The 22,976-nt window shown below is 51.2% G+C and overlaps 1 protein-coding gene across 1 annotated transcript; it reads right to left on the bottom strand.

Annotated features, from left to right (window-relative positions):
- Positions 1 to 1,749: 1,749 nt before the first annotated feature.
- Positions 1,750 to 22,955, bottom strand: CACNA1F (calcium voltage-gated channel subunit alpha1 F). The gene is made up of 49 exons (XM_074201872.1): positions 22,826 to 22,955; positions 22,095 to 22,320; positions 21,810 to 21,915; positions 21,144 to 21,283; positions 20,809 to 20,951; positions 20,339 to 20,491; positions 19,822 to 20,021; positions 19,544 to 19,647; positions 19,237 to 19,451; positions 18,779 to 18,853; positions 18,720 to 18,746; positions 18,598 to 18,676; positions 18,419 to 18,445; positions 17,438 to 17,598; positions 17,065 to 17,290; positions 16,010 to 16,217; positions 15,685 to 15,805; positions 15,359 to 15,440; positions 15,129 to 15,177; positions 15,009 to 15,054; positions 14,394 to 14,607; positions 14,107 to 14,236; positions 13,159 to 13,218; positions 12,956 to 13,062; positions 12,317 to 12,404; positions 12,125 to 12,232; positions 11,971 to 12,023; positions 11,627 to 11,773; positions 11,087 to 11,288; positions 10,845 to 11,003; positions 10,164 to 10,274; positions 9,846 to 9,929; positions 9,384 to 9,404; positions 9,068 to 9,196; positions 8,358 to 8,423; positions 8,179 to 8,270; positions 7,541 to 7,700; positions 6,114 to 6,241; positions 5,855 to 5,951; positions 5,404 to 5,506; positions 5,178 to 5,279; positions 4,810 to 4,940; positions 4,511 to 4,618; positions 4,239 to 4,369; positions 2,997 to 3,086; positions 2,760 to 2,920; positions 2,535 to 2,647; positions 2,234 to 2,419; positions 1,750 to 1,980 (listed from the first exon to the last, which is right to left on the bottom strand). Exons 1-49 carry the CDS (start codon positions 22,953 to 22,955, stop codon positions 1,750 to 1,752), a joined length of 6,030 nt encoding a protein of 2,009 aa, XP_074057973.1.
- Positions 22,956 to 22,976: the final 21 nt, after the last annotated feature.

A 22,976-nucleotide genomic window follows, 5' to 3' on the forward strand; every position in this document is an offset into this window, starting at 1 on the left:
GTTCTTGAATCTCTGTTTGCCTTAATGCACTGGAGAAGGCAATGGCCCAAACTGGAAGCCCTTATATTCCAAGTGAAGAGGGTCAGGGATTGCCAATCTTCTGGATTCCCCTGCAAGGTCCTCTTTGGTTCTGCTCTAAGTGTATCTGCACCAGAACCCAAAGTCTTGATTAGGCCTGCCCCCTTTCAGGAGCAAAGTCTGAGGGTTTAGTGTTCTAGTTCCAGCAAAAACCAAATTGTTCCTCTGGGTGCCCTTAGAAGCTTACAGGGACATCCTAGATAATCAAGGCCTCTAGAGCCTCTACTAGATGCAAATGGCCTTTGGAGTGCTCTTGAGAATCTCTGGGGGAGGCTTAAGCACTCTCAGGGACTTGAGGGCTCAAGATCACTTGGGGACACTCCAAGACTTTTTGTTAGGGTTTTTCTGTCACTCTTAGAGACACTTAAGAGCTCTCGAAGCCTCTCCTAATGCTTCATTTAGACTTGGGGGCTCACATTCTCTCTTAGACTCTATAGAGGTTTCTCAGATCCGTGGAAGCATATTTTATTTTATTTTTTTTAGAAAGATTTTATTTATTTTGAGTTTTACAATTTCCCCCTCATTCTTGCTTTCCTCCCCCCCACCCGCCACAGAAGGTGGTCTGTTAGTCTTTACAATGGTTCCATGTTATACATTGGTCTCAACTGAATGTGATGAGAAAGAAATCATATCCTTAAGGAAGAAAAATAAAGTATGAGATAGTAAAATTACATAATAAGATAATGGTTTTTTTTTCTAATTGGAAGGTAACATTTTGTTCAAACCCCACAATTCTTTCTCTGGATACAGATGGTATTCTCCATTGTAGAGAGCCCCAAATTATCTCTGATTGTTGCACTGATGGAATGAGCAAGTCCATCAAGGTTGATCATCACCCCCATGTTGCTGGTGGAAGCATATTTTAAAACTCCTTAATAAAAATAGGAAGGATAGGAAGAAAAAATCATTTTCTGGGCACAAGCCCCTTCAGAGACTTCCTGGTTTGAAGATAGGAGGGTCCCAGGGCCAGCCCCTGGCTGGGCTTTACAATGTTGCCTCCCTCCCCTCCCACCCCACCCCCCTCGAAGTAATGCAGCTATTGACCCCATCTAGGTCCAGAGTCTCCACAAAGGATTGGCCTCCCACCCACGAAAGTGGGGAATGGCCCTCTTCTCTTCCTTCTCCGATTCCCAAAGGAGTCAGAAGATAACTGTTCCTCTATCGTTGTTCTGGATTGGTACCTCCCAAACTGGACTGTAACATCTTCAACTTCAGTCTGAGAACTGTCATCTTAAATATTTGCGGGGAGCCTCTAGGGAGGACAGAGGCCAGTTCAGATCTCTCTTCCCTAACTCCCTCTCTCTCTGCCACAAAAGGGTCAGATGGTAAATTAATGTTCAATGAAATCAATTTGTCTCAGGCAGACTTGGGATCGAAAAGGCAGAATCTGATAGTCATCTCTTTTTCTTCTTTGATGCCGAGGCTTTGGAAGCCTTAGTAACTCTTAGTGGGCTCTTGGGTTTCTCCAGGGTTTTCAGGGTCTCTTGGGATATCTCAGATTCCCTCCTGCAAAAAGGCACTTTGCAGGAGGCTGGACCTTTTAGGGTTTCACATACTTGAGCTTGGTCTCTGGCTCTCCCTCTCTGTCTCCCTTCTGCTTCCCTGCCTCTCCCTCATCTCTAGCTAAATAAAGGATAGAGCCTGGTCTTGGGCCCCAGAAAGAAGAACCTCCTAAGGGGCTTGGACACAAGCCATCTCATCTGCTAGTTCTTCCTCCTCTGCAGCCCTGAGGGCCTCCTCATCTTCATCACTGCCCATGGGATCCCCCAGGGCTAGCAGGTCACAGGCAGCACTGTCCATCTCATCCAGGGTCAGCCGGCAGGCATCAGCTATCTCCTGCTTTGCCAGGGCCACAAAGCGAGGGTCCTGGGCAAAGAGGCTCAGGCCCTCAGAGATCAGCACCTGTGGGTGGCAACCAGTGGCCCAGAGAAGGGAGGGGGTGACAAGGACATTTGAAGGGCAGAGGGGATGGGAGTTCAGGAGGTACTGGGGGGTGGGTGGGGGCAAGGAGGGACATCAGATCCTACAGGGGAACTGGATGTAGGATCGAAGTTCTGAGGGCAGATCTGATGAGGAGAGGGAATTGACAGGGTTCCCCATGTCTAAGGTGCCCTAGTTCCTCTCTCACCCCTCCCCTCAGCACATTCAGACTTACAGCTTCCACCAGGCTGTCAGCACTGCCCCTTTTCCCTGGGCCAGGTGGTATATGCAGGCGGGCATAGGTATGCAGTGGGCCCAGGGCCCCCCCTTCAGTGTAATCTCCTTGGAGACTGCCCCCTTCCACCAGTAGTAGGGGTGCATAGAGCAGGTGGCCTCGTTGAGGAGGTGTGGCCCATGAACCCTGAAGGGAGGAGAAACAGACCCCACAGGTAGAAGGGGGAAGAAATATGTAGGGTTGGCTGGGAGTTGGCTGACTGCACTTGTCCTTGCCCTGTAAGCTCCAAGTTCCTCCTCACCTGGGTCTGGCGGCTGCCAGAAGATCCCCCACGTTGATAGGTTCCAGGGATTGGGAAGTCATCACAGCTCCCCTGGGGCTGCACACACTGGATAGTGAAAGTGGGTTTCCTGCCTGACAAAACCCAGGGGGTACAAGGTCAGTGATCCTTTTCCTCTGAAATAAGCCCATATCCTTCCCTCCAGACCCTTCCCATCTCTTTTGCTTTCTCCATTGGAGCTCTCACTGGCAGGTGTTGGAGGCAGCAGGCGGCGGCGGTGGTGGTGGTGGCAGCGGGAGTGTGGGCCTGGTGGCCTGCCCAGTTGTCCATGGGGTTCCCGAGGAGGAGGAGGTGGCGGTGGTGGGAGGAGGATAGGATGGGGCTGTCTAATGATCTCATTTAGATGTCTGTGGAAGAACCAAGGAGGAAATAAGGAAATAAGAAATGAACCAGGCTTGACTGACCCCTTAAACTCCTTTTTACCTGTCCTGACCAAGGGCATGGTCCTCTTCTTCCTCTTGCCCTGCCAGGCCCTCAGGTCCTGAGGGAAGCTCTTCTGACATGGGGAAAGCGCTGCCAATGAAGGAGGAAGACATCCTGGAGACAGGTACTTCCTCCCCTGCCTTCCCAGGCCTTACCCCTTCCTTGCTCCCCTAAAGCTCCTATGGCAGATAAGTCAAGAAAAGGACCACAGGGCAGCTGGGAGTAGATGAAGGAAATATGAGCTAACTCCAGCAGTAGCCAAGAAGCCAAGTGAGATAGTTGGAGTCAGAGCCAGAGAAATGGCCTGGTACCAACCACATGGGGAGAAATCTTGGTGTGGAGAATGGAAACAGTGTAGTTCGCAATAAGACATACAACTGTACTTAGAGGTTGCTTTTATTTCATCTTGATTTTTTTTAAATAATCCTCAATTTGGAGGGGTTGTTTTTCCCTATTTACTCAGTTACTCAGGTCTTACAAATCCACATCCATTCCTTCTCAATCAGCTTAGCTGATGTCTCAGAATGTTTATGGAATGAAATTACTACATTTTGCCACCTGCAGTCACACCCACTGAGGAAGATGCCATCATTTTTTATAATTTACACATATGATAATTCAATTTAATAAATGCTTCTTGAGCAAAAAATTTAAAAATAGCCCTCAATTTAACTGGATTCAAAAGGGCTATTAAGCCAAGGATGGTCCAAGGAACTGATCAAGCTTTTGTATTTGTGCCTGACACACACAGGGACTCTTTCACCAGCTCTTTCACTTACCCATTCATTCAGCTAGATGATGCTAGGGGGTGCCACAGAGGATAGAACCCTGGGCCTGGAATCAGGAAGACCTGAGTTCAAATACAGTCTCAGATCCTTCCTAGTTGTGTGACCCTGAGTAAGTCACTTCATCTTTGTTTGCCTTGGGTTCCTCATCTATAAAGTGGAGACAATTACAGCACCTACCTCGCAGGAATTGATGTGAGGATCAAATGAAATAGTATTTGGAAAATGCTTTGCAAACCTCAAAGCACTAGAGCAATGTTAGTATTATTATTGGTATTATTATTAATATAATTTTTATTATTACATTCCCTCTTCTCCTTGATTACCCATTCCTGGAAGAATTCTTCCTTCTGGACCTGCACCTCTCAACAGGCTATTGAGAGCAACCAGACCAACAGAAAAGATTCAGTCAGTAGAAAGCTCACTTGGCCCTCCCCGGGACCCTTTTGCCTAATACCTGGGATAATGGGTTCCAAGTGGAGGTCTTCTCCCCACTTCTCTATCCTCCTCAGTGTGCATAGTAAGAGACACCAAAGCAATGGGGTCATGGCAGGATGGTGAAGGAGGATCCAGGGCATCCTGTGGGTACTAATCACAGCCAGAAGGTTAAACTTTAAAATTAGTGAGCCTGCTTCTCCCATTTTGCAGATGGGGAAGGTGAGGCCCAGATTGGTGAAAAGGACTTACCCTAGACCCCAAAGTCAGTGAGGTGGGTCCTCATGTACTCACCCTGTCAATCTCCTCCCTGAGGTCAGCATCCTCTCCTTCTTCTTCTAGGGCACATGTAAGGGCCTGACGGATCTCTGGACCCAGATCCTGCAGGGTCTTCAGCCCAGCCTAGAGGTGGGTGCCCAAAATTGAGTTTAACATTCCCAATTCTATTACCTTCCCTTCCTCTCCTTTTCCATAGTAAGTGCCTAATGATGAGATGAGATGGGGTGTGGGACTGTAGGGCTAGTTCCCAGGAGAGGCCTGGGCTCTGATTCCCTTCCCGGGCTTCTGACTTCCCTCCCAGTCTACCCACAGACCCGTAAGGAAGATGAGTTGCTTGGTAATTTCTCAGCCCCCAGTAGACCCTTCTCTTTCCGACGTCGGAACTTTCGGAAATAATCCTGGATCAAGAACGTGGCATAAAACTTCCCAACAGTCACTTCCTCCTCTGTGAGCAAGTAGGCAGCCATCATGGAGGGAAAGCACAGAATTTACCCTTTTGGGTCATCTGATAGCAGGGTTGAGTGTTGGGGAGGGTAAAGAAAAGGTGGGAGGGACAATCCAGACTCATAGATTCATTGACTGTGCCAGGGTGATTAGCTTAGAACCCAGGGATAGTGAACACCTGAGGGGAGGGGATTGTGGGCTAGGCTGTGACTAGTGTAGGAGCCTTGAGTCATCTGACCTTCAGGAGGTGGGATGAGCTCATCCAGGAGTCTGGGTTTGGTGTGCTTCCAAATCTTTCTAATGACGACTCGAAGTTCCTGATTGGCCCTGTCTAGGTTCCCTGGGTGCAGCAAGGAAGACAAGCCAGAATATTCGCTTCCAATGGCCAGGGAAGTCATTTCACTTAGCTAATTGGGGTTGGAACTCCACTCCCCCCATCCATCCCTTCTCGGGCCCCATCTCACCCTCAGTCTTAATCCTTAATGATGTCCGAACCAGAGCAAAGAGGGTGGCATTGAATGTCACTGTCCCGTCAGCATTCAAGGGCATGTTCATGGCCACTAGTCGCTGCAGAGGCCAAGGGCTTGTGTCACACACACACACACACACACACACACACACACACACACACACTAGATGCTCACCCATATGGGAGAGAGAGATATATGGGTATGACATAAACGTGAGATTCAGAGAGGAGCAGTTCCCTCAGGGGTCCAGGACTGGGAGACTAGATTTTTGGAGGGGGCTGGAGTATTTGGAGATGGGGAATCTCTGAGGGTAGAGAGTGTTTCAGGGAGCTCCTTGAGGGGTCTCAGACTTGGGGAACTTTGAGGGCTTCAGGAGGGTCCAGAGTGTCAGGAATTGAGTGGAAGGGGCTCCCTAAGGATATTTTAGGTACCCCAAAGGACAGACCTTGCAGGCCACACGGTGAGGACAGAGCTTCCCAAACCCCAATGGAGGCTGGATGCGCCGAAGCAAGGCCACTACGTCCAGATGTTTGATGTGGCCCCTGGTTAACCCAGAGAGGAGGTCAGAGTCTTTCAGGCCTCAGGGACTCCCAGATCTCCCACCCAGGCAGGCCTCTAACTTCCAGGGTAAGGAATGGGGGTAGGGTGGGATCCAGAAATATAGGATCTGGGTGAGGCCCTGCCAAGTTAGGGGAGGTTCATACTTGGCTCCAGGGTCATACTCAGACCAGACCCTCTTGAATTCATCCAGGTGGTGAGGGCCAAGGATGGACCAGTCCCGTGTCAAGTAGTCAAAGTTGTCCATGATGACAGCAACAAATAAATTGATGATCTGCCCCAAGGAGAGGGTAGAAACAGAGTTAGAAAGACCAGAAGGTTGCTGGAAGGAGCTGAAGGCAACCTGTAAGAGTCTCAGCTCCTGAGCTCAGTCAAATCCTTCCATTTTAGGGAAGGGAAAAAGAGGAAATGAGGCCTAAAGTGGGTAGGGACTGGCCCTTGATGACCCAAGCAGAGTTTGGTGGAGAAGGTTTTCAGATAATATGATCCCATTTGACATATGAGGAAACTCAAGCAAAGAAACTTGTCCACAGTTGAACCCAACTCTTCCCCATCTTTCATTGAACTAGGCTACCTCTTGGGTCTTTTCCACCCAAGTTACTAGATCCTTGGCTCAGAACTGAGAGGAACCTTCAAAACCCCTCACTTGACAGAGAGAGAAAATGAAGTGGAGCAAGAGTTTGAGATTGGCCCAGGTCACGCAGGGAGTTGGGGGAAATTAGATATCATCCTTTCCAACCATGGCTGTCAATCTCATTAGAGGGAGAGTCATAGCACCGAAGGATCACTTCTGTTCAGTACTTTGTTAACTTTCAGGTGAACTCTTTTTTTTGCAAGGCAAATGGGGTTAAGGGGCTTGCCCAAGGCCACACAGCTAGGTAATTATTAAGTGTCTGAGACTGGATTTGAACCCAGGTACTCCTGACTCCAAGGCCAGTGCTTTATCCACTGACACCTAGCCACCCCTACATGCTTAATAATTACCTAGCTGTGTGGCCTTGGGCAAGCCCCTTAACCCCATTTGCCTTGCAAAAAGTTAAAAAAAAATATTAAGTGTGTGAGACCAGATTTGAATTCAGGTGCTCCTGACTCCAGAGACAGTGCTCTATCCACTGCGCCACCTAGCTGCCCTTCTGGTGAACTCTTTTTTTTTAGGTTTTTTTTTTTTTTGCAAGGCGCCCCCCAGTGAACTCTTGATGAGTATTAATAACATCCTGTAATTAAGAGGGGCAAGGGACCACAGAGGTCATTGATAGAGGAAACCGAGTCTAACAAAAAAGGTTCCCTAGTCACTAACCCCAACATTCTTGGAGGGAGGTAAGGGAGCTTAGAAAGAAATCCTCAACCCCACCCCCAGGCTTTAAAGAAACCTCAGAAATGGCCACTGAATCCCATTTCATTTTGCAGGAGAGGAAACTCAAGCCCAGAGAAGGGCAGGAACCTGTTATAGATCACACAGTAAGTGAGGAGCAAAGGTGGCTTTGGAGCTCCAGGCTTCACCTTTCTAATTCAGGGCTTTTTGGGTGAGCATCTAAACCACACCCTCTGTTTTCCAGACTCTGATGGGGCTTACCAGGAAGGCACAGAGCATGAAGAAGCTGATGAAATAGACAATGGCAAAATTGCTTCCACAGCTGAACTCCTCACTGGGGCCGAAGTCTGACTCAGGATCACAACGTTTCCCAGGAAGGCTGGCCAGCATGATCTCTTGCCAGGCCTCCCCTGTGGCACACCTGATTCAGCCCCCCCCACCCCAGAACACAACCAATTAGGACCAGAGCCAAAGCCCAAACTCAAGGGATAGGGCCACAGCCAAAAAGCGTCCTCAGAGAGCAAGAGCAAGTACCATCTTTATCAATTTACAGATATTACAGATATGGGGGAAACTGGGACCTAGAGAAAGGGATTGGGCCAAAGTCACAGAGCCAGTGTTGGCAGTTTCTGAAATCTACCCTGTCCAAGTCATCAAATCAGAGGCTCAGGGCTAGAAGCTGGGGTACAGCTGAGGTTGGGAGAGATCATCTAATCCAACCTCCTGGGGGAACTGAGACCCAGAGAGGAGCAGAGATTAGCCCATGTCACACAAGTATCTCTACCATGCAAAACTGGGAAGGATCTTGGAGACTATTTGTTTAAGAGAAAGACTGCGCCATGGAATTGTGAAAACCTGGCCAATTCCAGAGGCCCCAGGGGGCCAAATGGGCTCCTCACCGGAAGAGGAGGAGCACAGCTTGGGGGAAGGTCTGGAAGTTGTTGTTCCGGTTGATCTGGGTCCCATCCTGAAGAGCAACCTTCCCAAATATCTGAAAGAAGATGGAAGATGAGATGGATGGCTTTGAGGGGATTCAGCAGACCCTACCTCCTCTCCCCTCTCTCTCCCAGAGGCTCACCTGCATGCCAATGACAGCATAGATGAAGAAGATCATGGCAATAAGCAGGGCGACATAGGGGAGAGCCTTGGAGGTCAGTGGCAGACAGACACACAGACACACAGAGAGCCATGGCCAAAGGATCAGCACCAGAAACGGAGCACCCAGGACCCACCATCCTCATCACCCTCTTTTCTTGGTCTAACTAATAGTACCAAGTACAGTGATTCTTCACTAGTGGCATCCAAGGAGCCAGACTGCTGGGAGGTGGGGGATAGCTTGGGGGTCACCTTCTTGTTACCCACTCTGCCTGGCCAGCATCCCCTCCTAAGACTCCATTGCTGCTCTCAGCATCTCTTTCAATTTTCCAACCTGGGACAAAGCTTAGATTCTCCTTACAAAACTTCATCCTAGTTACTAGTCAGGTAGAAGCAGTAATCATTCTAGGAATTGTAGCTTTGGAAGGGGGAGGTGAACAGGAAGAATTCTGAGAATTGTAATCCTAAGGTGGAGTGAGTAAAGGACATGGACTTTTGAGTAAAAGTCCTTACAACATGGACAAGTTACAATTCTGAGAGAAGCAGGGAAAATGTGGGGAGTTGCTATCCTGGGTTGGATCAGAAGAATTCTGGGAGTTGTCCTGGGATAGGGAGGAGCGAGGAGAATTCTGTCGGGCAAGCTGAGAGAATGGTAACTCTAGCTTTTGGGTGGGAGAGAACCAAAGACTTTACCTGGAAAGACTTGATAAAGGTCCACAGAAGTGTACGGATCCCTTCCCCCTTACTGAGAAGCTTGACTAGCCTCATGACACGGAAGAGACGGAAGAAGGTGATAGAGATCCGGGAGCTATCCTCTGAGCTCTGGAATGGAGAGCCAAAGATCAAGGACCTCCCCCTGTGCCCATCCCTGGCCACCTTCCCCAAACTCCTGCCCATGAAGATCCTGGGAATTGGGGTCTTCTAGGGGACTGGGGGGTGGAATGAGGGTAGAGCTGAAACAGCAGAGGGAAAAAAAAGGAAAAGGTGGAAAGTGTCCCAATCAAATTACCTCACCAAGGTGTCCTCCATTCTAGGGGTGATGGAAATGGCAGAGGAGAAGACAGAAGAGACGATGGAGATGATGGTGGAGATTATGAGATAGACAACAGGAGAAAATGAGGCAAGGGAAAAGATAAAGGTAAAATAGAGGAAACAATGGAGATGCTAACAAAGAGGATAGAGGGAAGGTTGAAGATTATGAAGATTGGAAAGGGGGGGTGGACAACATTGGAGAGGAAGTAGTAAACTGTGTTGGAGATCATGGAGAGGATGAAGGAACCAAAAGAGAAACAATGAAGAAATCAAGCTGGAAGAGAGAGTGGAGAGGACAAAGGCTGGAAGTCATATCAGGGAAAACAAGAGAGGAAATGACAGGAAACTAGACTGAGTCCTACAGGGAGAAGGGCAATTTGGGCTGGAAAAAAGATCTCAAAGCACCAGAGGAAATTGAGAAAGGAAGTAGCATCCTCACATTGATCTCAGTGACTGCGATGTCCACCACACTGCCCACCACGATCAGGGCGTCAAAAGTATTCCAGGCATCACAGAAGTAATGCTGAAGTGAGGAGGACTGGTGTGAGAGACCCAGGGGAAGTGCAGGAGGTCCCCACACTAGGAGCCCCAGGTTCTAGTGGAAATAGCAAATGAGGGACTTATCCTGGGCATATCTTCCAATTTGCTGTGTGACCTTGGTCATGTCCTAGTCCCTCTGGGCCTTGCCTCCCTCAGCTCCAAGCACTGTGCAGCTCAGCCTAATCCAAGTCTGGGCCCCCCTTAGGAAGGTGCCAACCTTGGGCTTGAAAGCAATGATCTTGAGCAACATCTCCACAGTGAACAGGCCTGTAAAGACCATGTTGAGGACATCCATTGTGTAATTGAAGGGAGCTGTCTGTTCATAATGCTGGGGAGAGAAAATAGGACCAGTGAGAAAGAAAGAGGGAAGAGGGGAGAGGGGCATATAGCCCTTCTTAAACCTGCTGCTGGAGAATCAGCATTCAATAAGCATGATTTCCTATATGCCACACTTGGTCTCATTAGATCTTCACAATAGCCTTAGGAGGAAGGGACCATGATTATGATCCCCATTTTACAGACAAGGAAACTGAGTAGACTGTAGTCTGCTCAGAGTCACACAAGTAGGAAATGCCTGAGGCAGGATTTGAATCTGACAGTCTCCACTTCCCTAGAACACAGAACATTAGGGTTGGAAGAGACCTTTGAAAGAGAGAGAAAGTGAAGTACAGAGTGGGGCAGGGACTTAGGGTCCTGGAATGTCTTAATGGCCATTCAGTACCATCTCCTTACTTTAGAGAGGAAGAAACCGAGCTCTCTGAGAGGTAGGGACCTGTACGAGACAGGCCTTGCAGAATCTAATTAGAGACCACTGAATTCAACCGCCTGTTTTATGGAGAAAGACACAAGGGCAGGCAGAGTGAGGAGGTGGTGAGGGGAGGCTGGCCAGTTGATGAACCTGCATAGCCAAGGCAATGGTGTTGAGCAAGATGAGCAGGAACATGAGGTACTCAAAAGCTGGGGAGTTGACAGCTGCCCAGACCCGGTGTTGGTGCTGGTTCTTTGGAATGTAGCGTCGAAGAGGCTGGGCTTTCAGGGCGTATTCCACACACTGGCGCTGAAATGGAGAAAGTGGAGTTAGTGGGGGCTAGGGCTGGAAGAGTGGCTGCAATGGGGGCACAATGGGGATGAAGTCAGGACCTGGTTCTTGTCAAGTTCACAGTTCTTGTACTCTTGCTCGCCTTGGGCTCGGAAAGTGATGATGACGAAACCCACAAAGATGTTCATCATGAAGAAGGCAATGATGATGATATAGATGATGAAGAAGATGGAGATTTCCAGCCGGTAGTTGTAGATGGGGCCCTGGTCCTCTGCATGGGCATCGATCGCTTTGTAGAGCAACCTTGATGGGGGGAGGAGACCGAGAGATGGTCATTTTTAGAGACTTGGAAGGAAATGGAAACAGCCTAGGGAAGAGAAGTGGACTGGTCAAGAAGACCTGAGGGAGGAACCTCCCAAGTGCAAGACCCTACATGCATATTTAACTGAGTTTTTTGAAGGGCTTAGTGTGCATGTGTATAATATGCACATGTGTACATGGGCATGTGTATGTATGTGTTGTGGGGGAGGGATCCAGGGATGGGAGAGTGAGTCTAGACTCTCAGAGCAAGGGAGGCTGGGGAGGTAGAATTGGAGGAGACCCCGGCTCTCCCCTTCCAGCCCACTCCCATCTGAGCTCACGAAGGCCAGCCTTCAAAGGTGGAAACGGTAAACAGTGCCATCATGGCTGACAGAACATTGTCGAAGTTGAAGTCACTGTTCTGCCACACACGCTCCCTCATGACAGGATGGGCCACATCTCCATCAGGGTACACAAGGAAGGTGCCTCTTGCAGAAAGGGGAAGAAGAGAGAGGATTTGGGGAGGGGAGCCCTGAGTTTGGACTCCACAGGCTCCTTAGGGGCGCTAACAAACTTGGGGGAGTGCTCTGAGACAGCGATGCTTCCCTAGGGGAGTGAAGCTTTCCAGGGACATGGTAGCAGGGTAGAGAATATGAGGCTCTCTAGGCTCCCCCGGGGTACTCACTTGCACTCTGGCGGTGTGTGCTTGGCCTCATCTGTGCAGCTATACAGTTTGCCCTATGAGATGCAGGGGCAATTGAGTGGGATGGGGGAGGAGAGGTGTGTTGTCTACCACAGTACCATAGCTCCTGCTTCCTGCTGACCCAGGGACTCCCTACCTTGAAAAGCTGGACCCCAATGCAGGCGAACATGAACTGGAGCAGGCTGGTCACGATCAGGATGTTGCCAATGGTGCGGATGGCCACAAAGACACATTGGACCACATGCTGAGGACACAAGAATGATGTCCAGGACTGGACAAAGAAGTTTCTGTGTCCCAGGTCAGGGAGATTACAGACAAGTTCAATCACCTTGAGACCTTTGGCTCGATTGATGGCCCGCAGAGGCCGGAGCACCCGCAGCACACGGAGGATTTTGACCACAGAGATGGCACTGGAACTAGAGGTCAGAGTCGGAGTCAGGCTCATTCTACCCAGGAATTCTGGGGGAGGGGATTTAGGGCATCTGATTTTCTGGCTAGGCTCTAACAGGCTCTAGAGGGGACCCATATTTGGAGATTACTGACCAGAGAGGCCTTTTTGTGCTTCCAGATTTTGGGAGGCTTAGATTTGGGGCTTCCTGAATTCTGGAAGCAGACAAAGGGTCTGAGATTCAGTTTCTTTATTTTGGAGCTGTCTAATTTGGGGGTCCCAGAGTTCAGGTTTAAGAATCCAATTTTTGGCATCCATAGGTTTGGAGATTTCCAGTTTGGGAGGCCTAAAGTCAAAGATCCTAGTTCCAGAAGGATTCGTTGGGGTTTAAGGAGTTTAAGCTCAGTGAATCTTGCTTGACTTTAGGGAGGAGATCCCAGTTTGAAAGCTTCTTCTTTCTAGTCATTCCCAGTTTCATTAGCTATTTGGGGGAATATTCCTAAATTTCGAGTTCCCAATAGGTAGGTGAGCCTACTTGACTCTTTGAGGGTTGGGGTCCAGGTCTGAGGAGGGACTCACTGGATGCCAAAGGAGACAAGGGACACACCGACCACCAGGAGGTCCAGCAGATTGAACCAGTTTCGGCAGAAGGAGCCTCGGTGTAGGAAAGCCCCAAAAGCAGTCATCTGGGGGAAGGATGAGTCCAAGAGAGCAGGGTGGCTCAGCCCTGGGTGCCCAGGCCCAAGGAGACAGACAGATAGTGCAGGGCAGGGGTGGCTCACCTTGAGCAGGATTTCAACAGTGAAGATGGAGGTGAAGGCGTAATCAAAATACCCAAGGAGCTGAGGGGAGGCCAGAGTGTGGACATTAGCCACCAGGCGGCCTTGCTGGACAAGCCCCCTCTGCTCCCTCACTTTGCACATCTGGGGTTGTCCTGGTTCTACTCTCTCTGGGGGACTTGATTTCTTTTGGAGTTATTCCCTGAGTTTGTTTCTTTCTAGGTCTTCTGGTCTCTCCTGCCCAGTCACCCTCCCTCCAGCCTGTGTCTTATTCTTCCCATCTCCAGAGTCTCAAGGGCCTGGATCACTCTCTTTCTCTGAGTATCCTTCCTTTTTCCACTCTGGTCCTAAGCCTAACCCTCACCCTCCTGACTCCAGGGCTGGTGCTCTATCCAACTGTGCCAGATGGTTGTCCCAAGCCTGACCCTCAATGAATATGTGGGCCTCCCTCTGGTCTTCTCTTCAGCTTGGGTTCTCATTGGGCCTCTCTTACATGTCTCTTTCTGATTTTTTCTCTCTTGCTCTATCATTTTCTAGCTGCCCAAGACTGTGGGGATGGGATGTATGTTCCACTCTGGGCCCTTTCTATTTCTTGGCCTAGACTGAGTCATCCAGGGCCAGCTCTGACTCTCCTGGCACACTCTCTCCAGTCTATTCTGGGCATAACAGTCAGATAATTTCTTTTGGAAAAAACTGTTCACTGGCTCCTCAGGGGCCCAACTCCTTATCCCTTTGACTTCCCCTCGGGGCCCCAAACTTCCCTTCTGGTTGTCTTCTCCCCCTCCTTGAAGCTAAGCTCAATCCTGGGGCATCTGGTCGCTCAGGCCTGAGCCCAGGGTGCCGCACCTCCTCCATCTTTCCAGGATCTTTGAGGTGCTGCTAGCTCTCCCCTTTCTCACCCCCCCCCTTTCCTCCCCATCCACCCAGATGCTTCTGGTGGCTGGCCCTCACATGGTTCCGGAAGGAGTGAGCCCTGATGGGATCCTCAGCAGCCAGGGAGACACTACTCAGGATGATGAAGACCAAGATGAGGTTAGTGAAGATACGATGGTGGATGAGAGCGTGGCAGTGGACTCGGAGCCTGGGACCCAGAGTGAGGAGTGGCTTGAGTGACTGGGAGAAGCAGCGGGGCTGGGATGGGGCATGGGGCAGCCCATTGCTCGGGTTTGTGGCACATACCAAACCTGCACAACTGCCCTGCAGGCTGACAAATACTCAGGGGTTCCTTAGCTACTCACGGGTTTGTGTGACTGAGGCAGAAGAAGGCACTGCCCTCAGGGATGGGCAGCACTTTTTCTTTGGGTACCACTTCCTGTAGGCGTTCTAGCCTTATTCCTTCCTGATCATCTTCCTCTTCCTCCTCTCCTGAAACTGGCACAGGCAGGAAAGTAAGGTTAGCGTGAGTAGGAACACCTATTACGTTGTCTGATTCTTCCTTGATCCCTCCTGATTCTCAGGTATCATGGACTGAGAACCAGAGGGACTTGTAGTTCTTTAGCCCAATCAATTATTTTACAAGATGAAGAAACTGAAGAAGTTTAAATGAAGTTAAGTGACTTACCCAAGGTCACACAGGCAAGTGGAAGAGCTGGGATCTAAACTCAGAGTTCAAGCATTTTCCTATGGAGATCCTGTCAAAATCCTATTGTTCTCCTCTGCCTCCCCCTCCCCCATTCCACCTCAGAGAATGGTAGAATTGGAAGGCTGCTTAGAGATCATCTAACCACACTCCTTTTATGGGTTGAGAAAACAGAGACTGCAAGGTGAAGAATCTGGAGAAGCTGAGAGAGTAGAAATTGGAAGCCAAAGAAAGGAAGCTTCCCTTCCATGTCTCAAGTCCCCTCCTCCATTACCTCCCTCTTCACTTGGCTCCTGCTCTTCATCCTCTCCACAGGGCACCTGCTGATAAGGAGCACAAGGCTAGGACCCTCCCCAAGTGCCAACCCCCCAAGTTCTAGCCCAGTCAAACTCACCAACACTCCATTTTCTTGAGGGCCGGCACCTTGCTCAGTATTCTTCTCCCTGGTCAGTGGGGAATGATGGGGGTGGTGGTGGGAAACTTGGAGGGCTAGGGTTTAGAGAGAGTTTCAAACACTAGGGAGAATCCCCCCTCCAGGTCATATAGGGTACCCCTTGGCTGGGGTTGGAGGTTAGTCTGGAGTAGCAGGAAGGATTCTATAAAGGATGGTGGGGGAATCCTCACTTTCCCCGGTCTTTGGAGGGGCTGGCATCTCCCCCTGCCAGGTTGTCCACAGCAATGGCAAGGAAGACATTCAGTAGGATGTCTGATGGTTCAGCTGAGGATTCTGGGACCTCCTGATAGTCCTTCCCTTCCTCCCCCAAAGGGTGTGTGGAAGCTCAAGGGTGAGTGAAAGGGCTCCCAGAGCCTGAGGAAATCTGGGAATGGGCAGGGAGCCAGAGATGAGGCTGAGTGGGAGGGAGTGGGAGGAGTCCATGGAGAGGGGGCTGGGGGTAGGGGGAAGCTGAGGGAAAGCTGGGTCCCCAGAGTTGGGCATGGGAAGCAGATACAGTTGCCGCAGATAAAGAGGATGATGAAGTAGATGCAGACCAGCATCCCAGGAAAGAAGGGCCCCCCGTAGGCTAGGATCCCATCATACATGACCACATTCCAATCCTCTCCAGTGAGGATCTGTGGGAACAAGGCCACCACTGCTTAGGGGAGAGGCCTTGGGCCACTCCCAGCCACCCTGAGCTCAGGTCTGGTCAATTCTGCAGCCAAATTACATTTCCAAATTCTCTTCCCCAAAGAGCAAGCCCAGACTCCTCTTGACCTCCCCTCTCCTCAGCCCCCGACACCATCCTGGCCAACAGAAGCTGAGGTATAATCAGTGACCTGGAAGACGGTGAGTAAGGCTTGGGGGAAGGTGTCAAAGGTGCTTCGTTTGGTATGGGTCTGATCGAAGTTGAATTTTCCCCCAAAGAGCTGCATCCCCAGGAGGGAGAAGATGATGAGGAAAAGGAAGAGGAGGAGAAGCAAGGAGGCAATTGACTTCATGGAGTTGAGAAGTGAGGCCACCAGGTTGCTGAGGGATGCCCAGTGCCTGAGGGGAGGGAGGGGAAGAGCCTAGTCAGGGTCTGGGCAAAGGTCAAGGCCAAGGGCTTACTAACAGTATGGATGGGTTCCGGCTTAAAGAGCACAGCAGATTGGCAGTTTCTGAGAGTTCACCTGGGCCAACCCTATCATCTAATAGAAGGAGGAAACAAGTTCCATGCAGAGCTGGGGGTGAAAGACAGGCTCCTGCCTGCTCCCATCTCAAGGTAACCCTGTCCCCTCAAAGCTTCCTTTCATGGGCAGCTATGAATGTGGCTATTGGCTGCTTGGTGACCTGACTATTCTCTTTTCCCAAGAGAGTGGAAACTCCTTGAGGGCAGAAACTGTCTGTTTTTCTTTTGTATTCCCAGCAGCTAGCACACCCAGCACCACCGGCATGGCACACTTTTTCATATTAGATAACTGATTAGCAGCTGGCTGAGGCCAAGGTAGTCCCAGCAGGCGCCCATTAGGAGTCTCTAAGCTAACAGCACTCTGGGCTGGGTGGGGTGGTCCTGTGGGTAGAGCAAGCTCTAGGCTCCCTTAGCCACCTGGAGCCTCTGGAAGTCAGGTCTGGATCCCTTTACCGGCAGGAAGGGCGGTTGGCTTGTTTTGGGGCAGGGTGCACCCTGGGATTCAACCACCTGGTAGAAATAGTGGTTTCCGGAAGAACTGGCTGAGCTGCTCCAGCCCAGCTCCCTACTGCCACCTGCTGGCAACTTCCACTTTCCTCCGGGGTGGATGGTCTCTTTTTCACAGAACAAGAGCTGGCTGGCTTAATTAGGATGAAGAGGCCTATCAAAGCTGGCTGGTGGATAGATGGGGGAGAGGATGGTGGGGGGGGGAGCTTCTCAGACCTGGTCACCTTGAAGATCCTCAGGAGGCGAACACAGCGTAGGACTGAGATCCCCAGTGACTGCATGGCCCCGGCCTCTACCAGGGCTGTTTCAAGGATGCCCCCGCATACCACAAAGCAGTCAAAGCGGTTGAAGAAGGAGGCTGCATAGGCAGTTGGGCCAAGGCCATAAAGCTTCAGAAGCATTTCCACAGTGAATAAGCAGAGCAGGACCTTGTTTGCATGTTCTGTGGGGACAGAGGACCCCCAAGGTAGAAAGCCACATTGAGGGGCTCCTGGGCTAATATTCTCCAGGTTCCACCTTAGCATCCTCAGTAGGGTCTCCCAAGGGTATTTGGGGGGCAGGAGGCTTTGGTTCTCTTAGGGGGTCTCACCCTGGATCTGTGTGAGCCAGAGGGGTTGTCCATGATGCTCAGAAGCAATGGCCAGTGTATTCAGAAAGACCAACAACAGAACGGTCCAATAACAGGCCACAGATTTCACTGCATGACGGCAGTGGGCCCTGAGTGCCCTGTTGGCCCTTCGGACCCTGCGGCTGGGGGGGGGGGCGCAAAAGGAGAGAAAAGGAGGTTTTGGTGGACTCCTTTTTCCTCCCACCCCCCTCTGCTTCTAGGGTGCCTTTTTGCTCAGTGATTCTCTAATCCATTTGTGTGGTTTCAGTGATCTCTTGACTGGACAGCTCCATCTGTGGAGGTTGAATGACCTGGTTCCCTGACTAGTAATCCTTAGCTATGGGATTTGAATCCAAGGCCTCTGAAACCAGAGCAAGTGCTGACTCTCATCTTAAACTCAACACATACCAAAGCCAATGCATCCATTTTCTTCTTCCCCCAACCCACTTCTCCCTAGCTTTGTTATCTCTGTCAAAGGGACCACTGTCTTCCCATGTCCCCTTGACAAAGTCCATGTGATGACTTTCTTTAACTCACTGGACCCCTCATCCAACCCTTTCTCTTCCTCCTGGTTCAGATTCCCATCATCCCTCGCTTGCCCTACTATCAAAGCCTACAAACTGAAGACTGCCCTAAATCTCTTCCCCTTTCTAAGGATCTTAGATGCAGTCAATGAAAGCATCTCCCTAAAGTCAACTTCTTTCCATGGCCCAGAAGCTTCATATATTCCCAATACTTTCCCTTCAACCCTCCGCAGGCTGGCTCCAATTTGCCCACTTTCCATTCCAACAAACTGTCTTCCTTGAAGACTCAGCCAGGGGGTCACCTCTACCAGTATACCTTTTTCTGAGAATCTTGCAAAATGGCAGCTGGGGGTGGTGGTGGGGGTGAGGGAGGCAGGGAAGGGCCTGGTAGGCAATCACAGGAGATTGCCAATGCCAGGGAATCTTCCTCCAAACTTACCACATCCTGGTCTTCATGATATTGGCCCTGCAGAATGGAAAGGACTAGTCTGACTCTGGGGAGGGGAGGAGCATGCATTTGACAATCTGTGAAGTGAGGCATTGCAGAAGGGGCCCCCTCCAGAGCATTAGACCAGAATCTCTCAAGACCCTCCCTGACTGGTGGAGGATGGCACTCACAGGTTTCTGGTACAGGCATTCCCGGATTCTTCATCTTCCTCAGGCCCATTTTCTGCAGTCATTGAACCTGTTTCACTAGCTAGAAGCGGAGGGAGAAAGGGAGATGTGATCAGGAGAGGCACCCTCTGGGCTGCTGTGTCTCCAAGGGTCTCCCCCACATTCACCCCTATGCCACACATACCATGGCTACTAGTTGAGTGACTGAACCAACTCAGCTGGCTTCGTTTCTTGTGGATAATCTCAGATAGGGTCATTCCTGTGGGAAGAAGCATGTGGAAAGAGCATCAGGACTTCTAGGACCCCCACTCAAGTCTCTTCTTTTAATGCCTGTAAGCTAATGGTCCATGTCAAGGTAAGCAGGGAATGAAAGTCAGAGGACTGGGATTCAAATTTAGATTCTTGCTACCCCCTACCAAGTATCCTCATCTGTTTCCCCACCTGTGCAGTGAAGGGATTGGAATAACAAATTCTCTAAGGTTCCTTCCCCTTAGAAATCCTATATCTTGTAAATGACACCCTCCCCCATAATCTCCATCCCTCCTTGGTTTCAAATGGGGCCTGGTAGGATTTGAAATTGTGCAGGATGTCCCTCCCCAGGGACCAGGCTCATAGTAGACTTTGGGAGTTCCCCCTCCATACGTTGCTGAGGCCTTTCAGTGGCCAAGCCCTCCTCCTCCACCTCTGGCTCAGTCTTCCCCTCAGCTTCTGCCTTCTCTTGATCCCTGAAGCTCAGCTCTTCAGCCTGGGTGAGCCATTCCAGGTAGCCTCGAAGGTCCTCCTCCAACTGCTGCTTTTCCCGAAGTTTCTGGAAGTCTCCCCGGGCCTTGGCCTTCTCTCGTTCTTTGGAGAATTCCCTAAGAACAACCAGAGAGAGGTATAAGGGGGGAGGGGGAGAAGATGCCCAGGAAGAAGCATCTTAAGGCCCCGAATCATTCCAGGGACTCACCCACTCAGGACACCCAGTACAAGGTTGAGGACAAAAAAGGAGCCGAAGATGACCAAGCTGACAAAATAGAGCCAGGGAAGCTCGTAGCCCATGGCATCTTGCATCTGGAGGAGAAAGGGGATGAGGGAGGGAGGAAGAGAGGAGGAAAGGGGGAGGAGGCCAAGGGGTCAGGTAAGGAAATACCTAGAGTCAGAGGGGTTCCAGTGGTCAAGGTATGGCTGGATGCCCCCTAGTTCCCTCCTCCCCACCAGCCAGAGGTCCAGGGTGGTGGGACATACCCAGTAGAGCACATCAGTCCAACCCTCCATGGTGACACACTGGAAGACGGTCAGCATGGCAAAGAAGAAGTTGTCGAAGTTGGTGATGCCTCCATTGGGCCCCGCCCAGCGGCCCCTGCACTCAGTCTGGTTGGTGAGGCATTGTCGGCCAGAGGAGCCAGGGCTGGCACAGGGGGATGGGTCCTCCTCAGCCTCTAAATCTGTCCAGAGGGGAGAGGGGAGGGGACTAGCATGTGCTAGTTGCCCTAGTTGCCTTTTACAAATATTATTAGCCCATTTGTTCCTCAGAACACATAGACTTATTTGTTATTGCTATAGAAACTATTATATTATCCCTATTTCACAGTTGAGCAAGCAGAGGTTAGATGACTTGCTCAGGGTCGCCTAGCTTTTAAGTACCCTGAGGTTGGATTTCAACTCCATTCTTCCTGATTCATAGGCCAGGGGACAGGGGAGGAGAGGAAGAAGGGAGGGTCCACTCCGGTCAAAGCTCTGCCACTCCACCCCCTTAACTTACCTGAGCCTTGGATGAAACAGGTCTTATGCATACGGCCCAGGAAGAGTTCAAGGCCTATGACAGCATAAATCATGATGACAAAGAGAACCAGGAGGGCGATGTGCAGTAGGGGGACCAGGGCCTTCAGAATGGAGTTGAGCACAATGTGCAGGCCTAGGGGTGGGGAGAGTTAGGGTTTGGCCCTTGGGTCTTACACTGGATTCCTGGGCCTTCCAGGGAGGCCCTGCCCCACTCCTGGGGAGCTGAGTCCTGGGTACAGACTCTCCCAGGCTCCCCTATCCCCTCTGGGAGGCCCCACCCCACTTCTGGGGAGACCATCCTCCCAGTGAAACTTTAGGCATCTGCAAACACCTTCCCTTTTTTGAGTTCTATTGACACCAGCACCCTCTGTGGACCCTGGGATGGCTTGGAAGCTCCCTTTTCTCCCTCCAATTCTATTTCTTTTTTCCCCTCCTGTAGCCCAGACTCACTGGGTACCCCAGACACCAGCCTGAGGGGTCGAAGAACCCTGAAGGCCCTCAGGGCTTTAACATCAAAGCCTCCAGGCTTCCCTGCTGCATGGGAAATATCCCCTGGCCGGGCTGGACCTTGCTCCAGCAGCACACTGAAGAGCCTGGGAGGGGTGAGGGGGAAAGGAGGCTAAATTAGGAGAGCTCAGGGCCCATTCAGGTCATAGGGATAGGCTTAGCCAGTAGATCTCTGGATATTCCTTGGGCTTTGGGGCCCAGGGTGGGGCTGGGGGGATGGGGGCAGAGCCAAGGAAGTGATGAATGGTTCAGGGATTTAGGGGTAAGACGGGGCACACCCTACAACCACAATGATGAAGTCTAGCAGGTTCCAGCCATTGCGGATATAGGCATTGGGGTGCAACACCAGACCGTAGGCCATGATCTTGAGTGCTGTCTCCACAGTGAAGATCACCAGGAATGCATACTCCACCTGCTCCTGGGAGTGTGGAGGAGAGAGTAGGGCTGTATCTAATGGGTCTCTGGCCCACCTTTTGGGCCTAGGGGGTGTTGAAGGCATCTCTTGGGGTTAAGAGGAAGTCTGTGGGCCCAAGAATGGACAGAGGCCCTAAACGGTCCTGGAGAGCTTTAAGGGCATCTGAGTCCTGGTTCAATTGGTACAGTCCATGGACTGGGGAGAGGTGATAGGGTTGCCTATCAAATTCAAAAGGGGGCTGGGGATCTCTATAACAGTCCAAGTTGGTGGTCCATAGAAGCCCAAGAAGGGGTTATAGGGTACAAGATCATTGCTTCTCATTTTCTGAGGAGAACCTGAAGTAATCACACAGGGACAGTGGTGATGGTAGATAAGATTGGGCTGGGGAAAGTCTGAGGCTTCAGGGGGTGAGGCTCTGTAATGGTCCAGGGGAGGGAGTCCTTTAAAGGGTGTCTAGAAGTAGCTTCCCTGGGGTGGGGGGGCAAAGTTAGGGTGACAGGGTCTACATTGGCCTAAGGGAACCCCTTACCAGGTTGTGGTTGCCTGCATTGGAGTCATCCTCTGGGAAAGGGACGTAGACTCCAAGGGCTACACAGTTGGCAAAGATGGTCATCAGGATGAGGATGTCAAATGGCCTGAAGCAGGTGGGGTCAAGGAAGCTGGAAGGAGTCTAGATCTCTATCTCTCTCTCCTCCCCAGCCCATGCCTCCAGGTGAGAAAGGAGGGAGTCTCCCATATGCTGCCTTTTGTTTTTGCATTGCCCACTGTCTGTATCTTCAGTTGTGGGGGGAGGGGGTCATGCCAGGCAGGATACTTCCATTCCACAATGGTGATGCAGAATCGCCTCACTGGGTTGGTGAGGCTCAGGCAGAAGAGGGCCCGGGGGGATCGCTGGATCCTCCCAGTCCCTGGGCCCTTGTGTTTGCTGGGAGGGGCTCTCCGGCGCCCCGCTGGTAGCCTGGCTTGACCTTCTCCCCCCGGAGGGGGCCCAGCAGCCAGACCCCACTCAGGGCCTGGTCTCCTGAGTCTCTGAGCTATTTCTGGAGGGGGAGGGAGAAAAAGAGAAGAGGCTATGTCTAAGAGGGTCTTGGATAAAGCCTCCCCCACCCCTCCCATCTGACTAAACCTAGGGGAAGTCAGGGCAAAAGTGGGAGCTGATGAACAACATTTGAGGTGAATTCAGGACTCAATGGAGCACAGGTTCAATCGAGGCTTGGCAAGGATTCTGTAGGAACCTGGGGCTGAATCCTGGGGAGCTTCTGGGGGGTCTCTGGGGATGTGGGGGGGCATCGCCAGACTTACCTAATGCTTTTTCAGTTCCCTCCATCCTCTTCCCTCTCGCTGGGACACCAGACTTGGCCTCCCAGGATTAAGGTCACCCAGTCCTGGGGGTGGGGTGGGAAGTGGGAAAGGGAGGGGGCAGCCAGATGGTCTTCCCAGGGGCCAGGGGGGAGAGGGGCGGGAATCAGGGAATGGGAGTGGTCAGAGTTTCTATAAAGGCGCTCTGTGATGGCCTCTCCGTAGGGACTCGCCTCTGGGCCCTACGTTTTCCAATTAGGGGTGATCCCAGCGGCCGCCCACTGTCATCCCCATCATCCTTGCCCCACTTCTTCAATTCTTGTTCTGCCGCCAGGGGGCGTCCTGTGGTCCGAGGGACAAGGATGCTGGGGCGCATGCCCGAGACTGAGGACTACTA

The sequence above is a fragment of the Macrotis lagotis genome, chromosome X (genome assembly GCF_037893015.1).
Source record: "Macrotis lagotis isolate mMagLag1 chromosome X, bilby.v1.9.chrom.fasta, whole genome shotgun sequence".
In the NCBI taxonomy this organism is placed as follows: domain Eukaryota; kingdom Metazoa; phylum Chordata; class Mammalia; order Peramelemorphia; family Peramelidae; genus Macrotis; species Macrotis lagotis.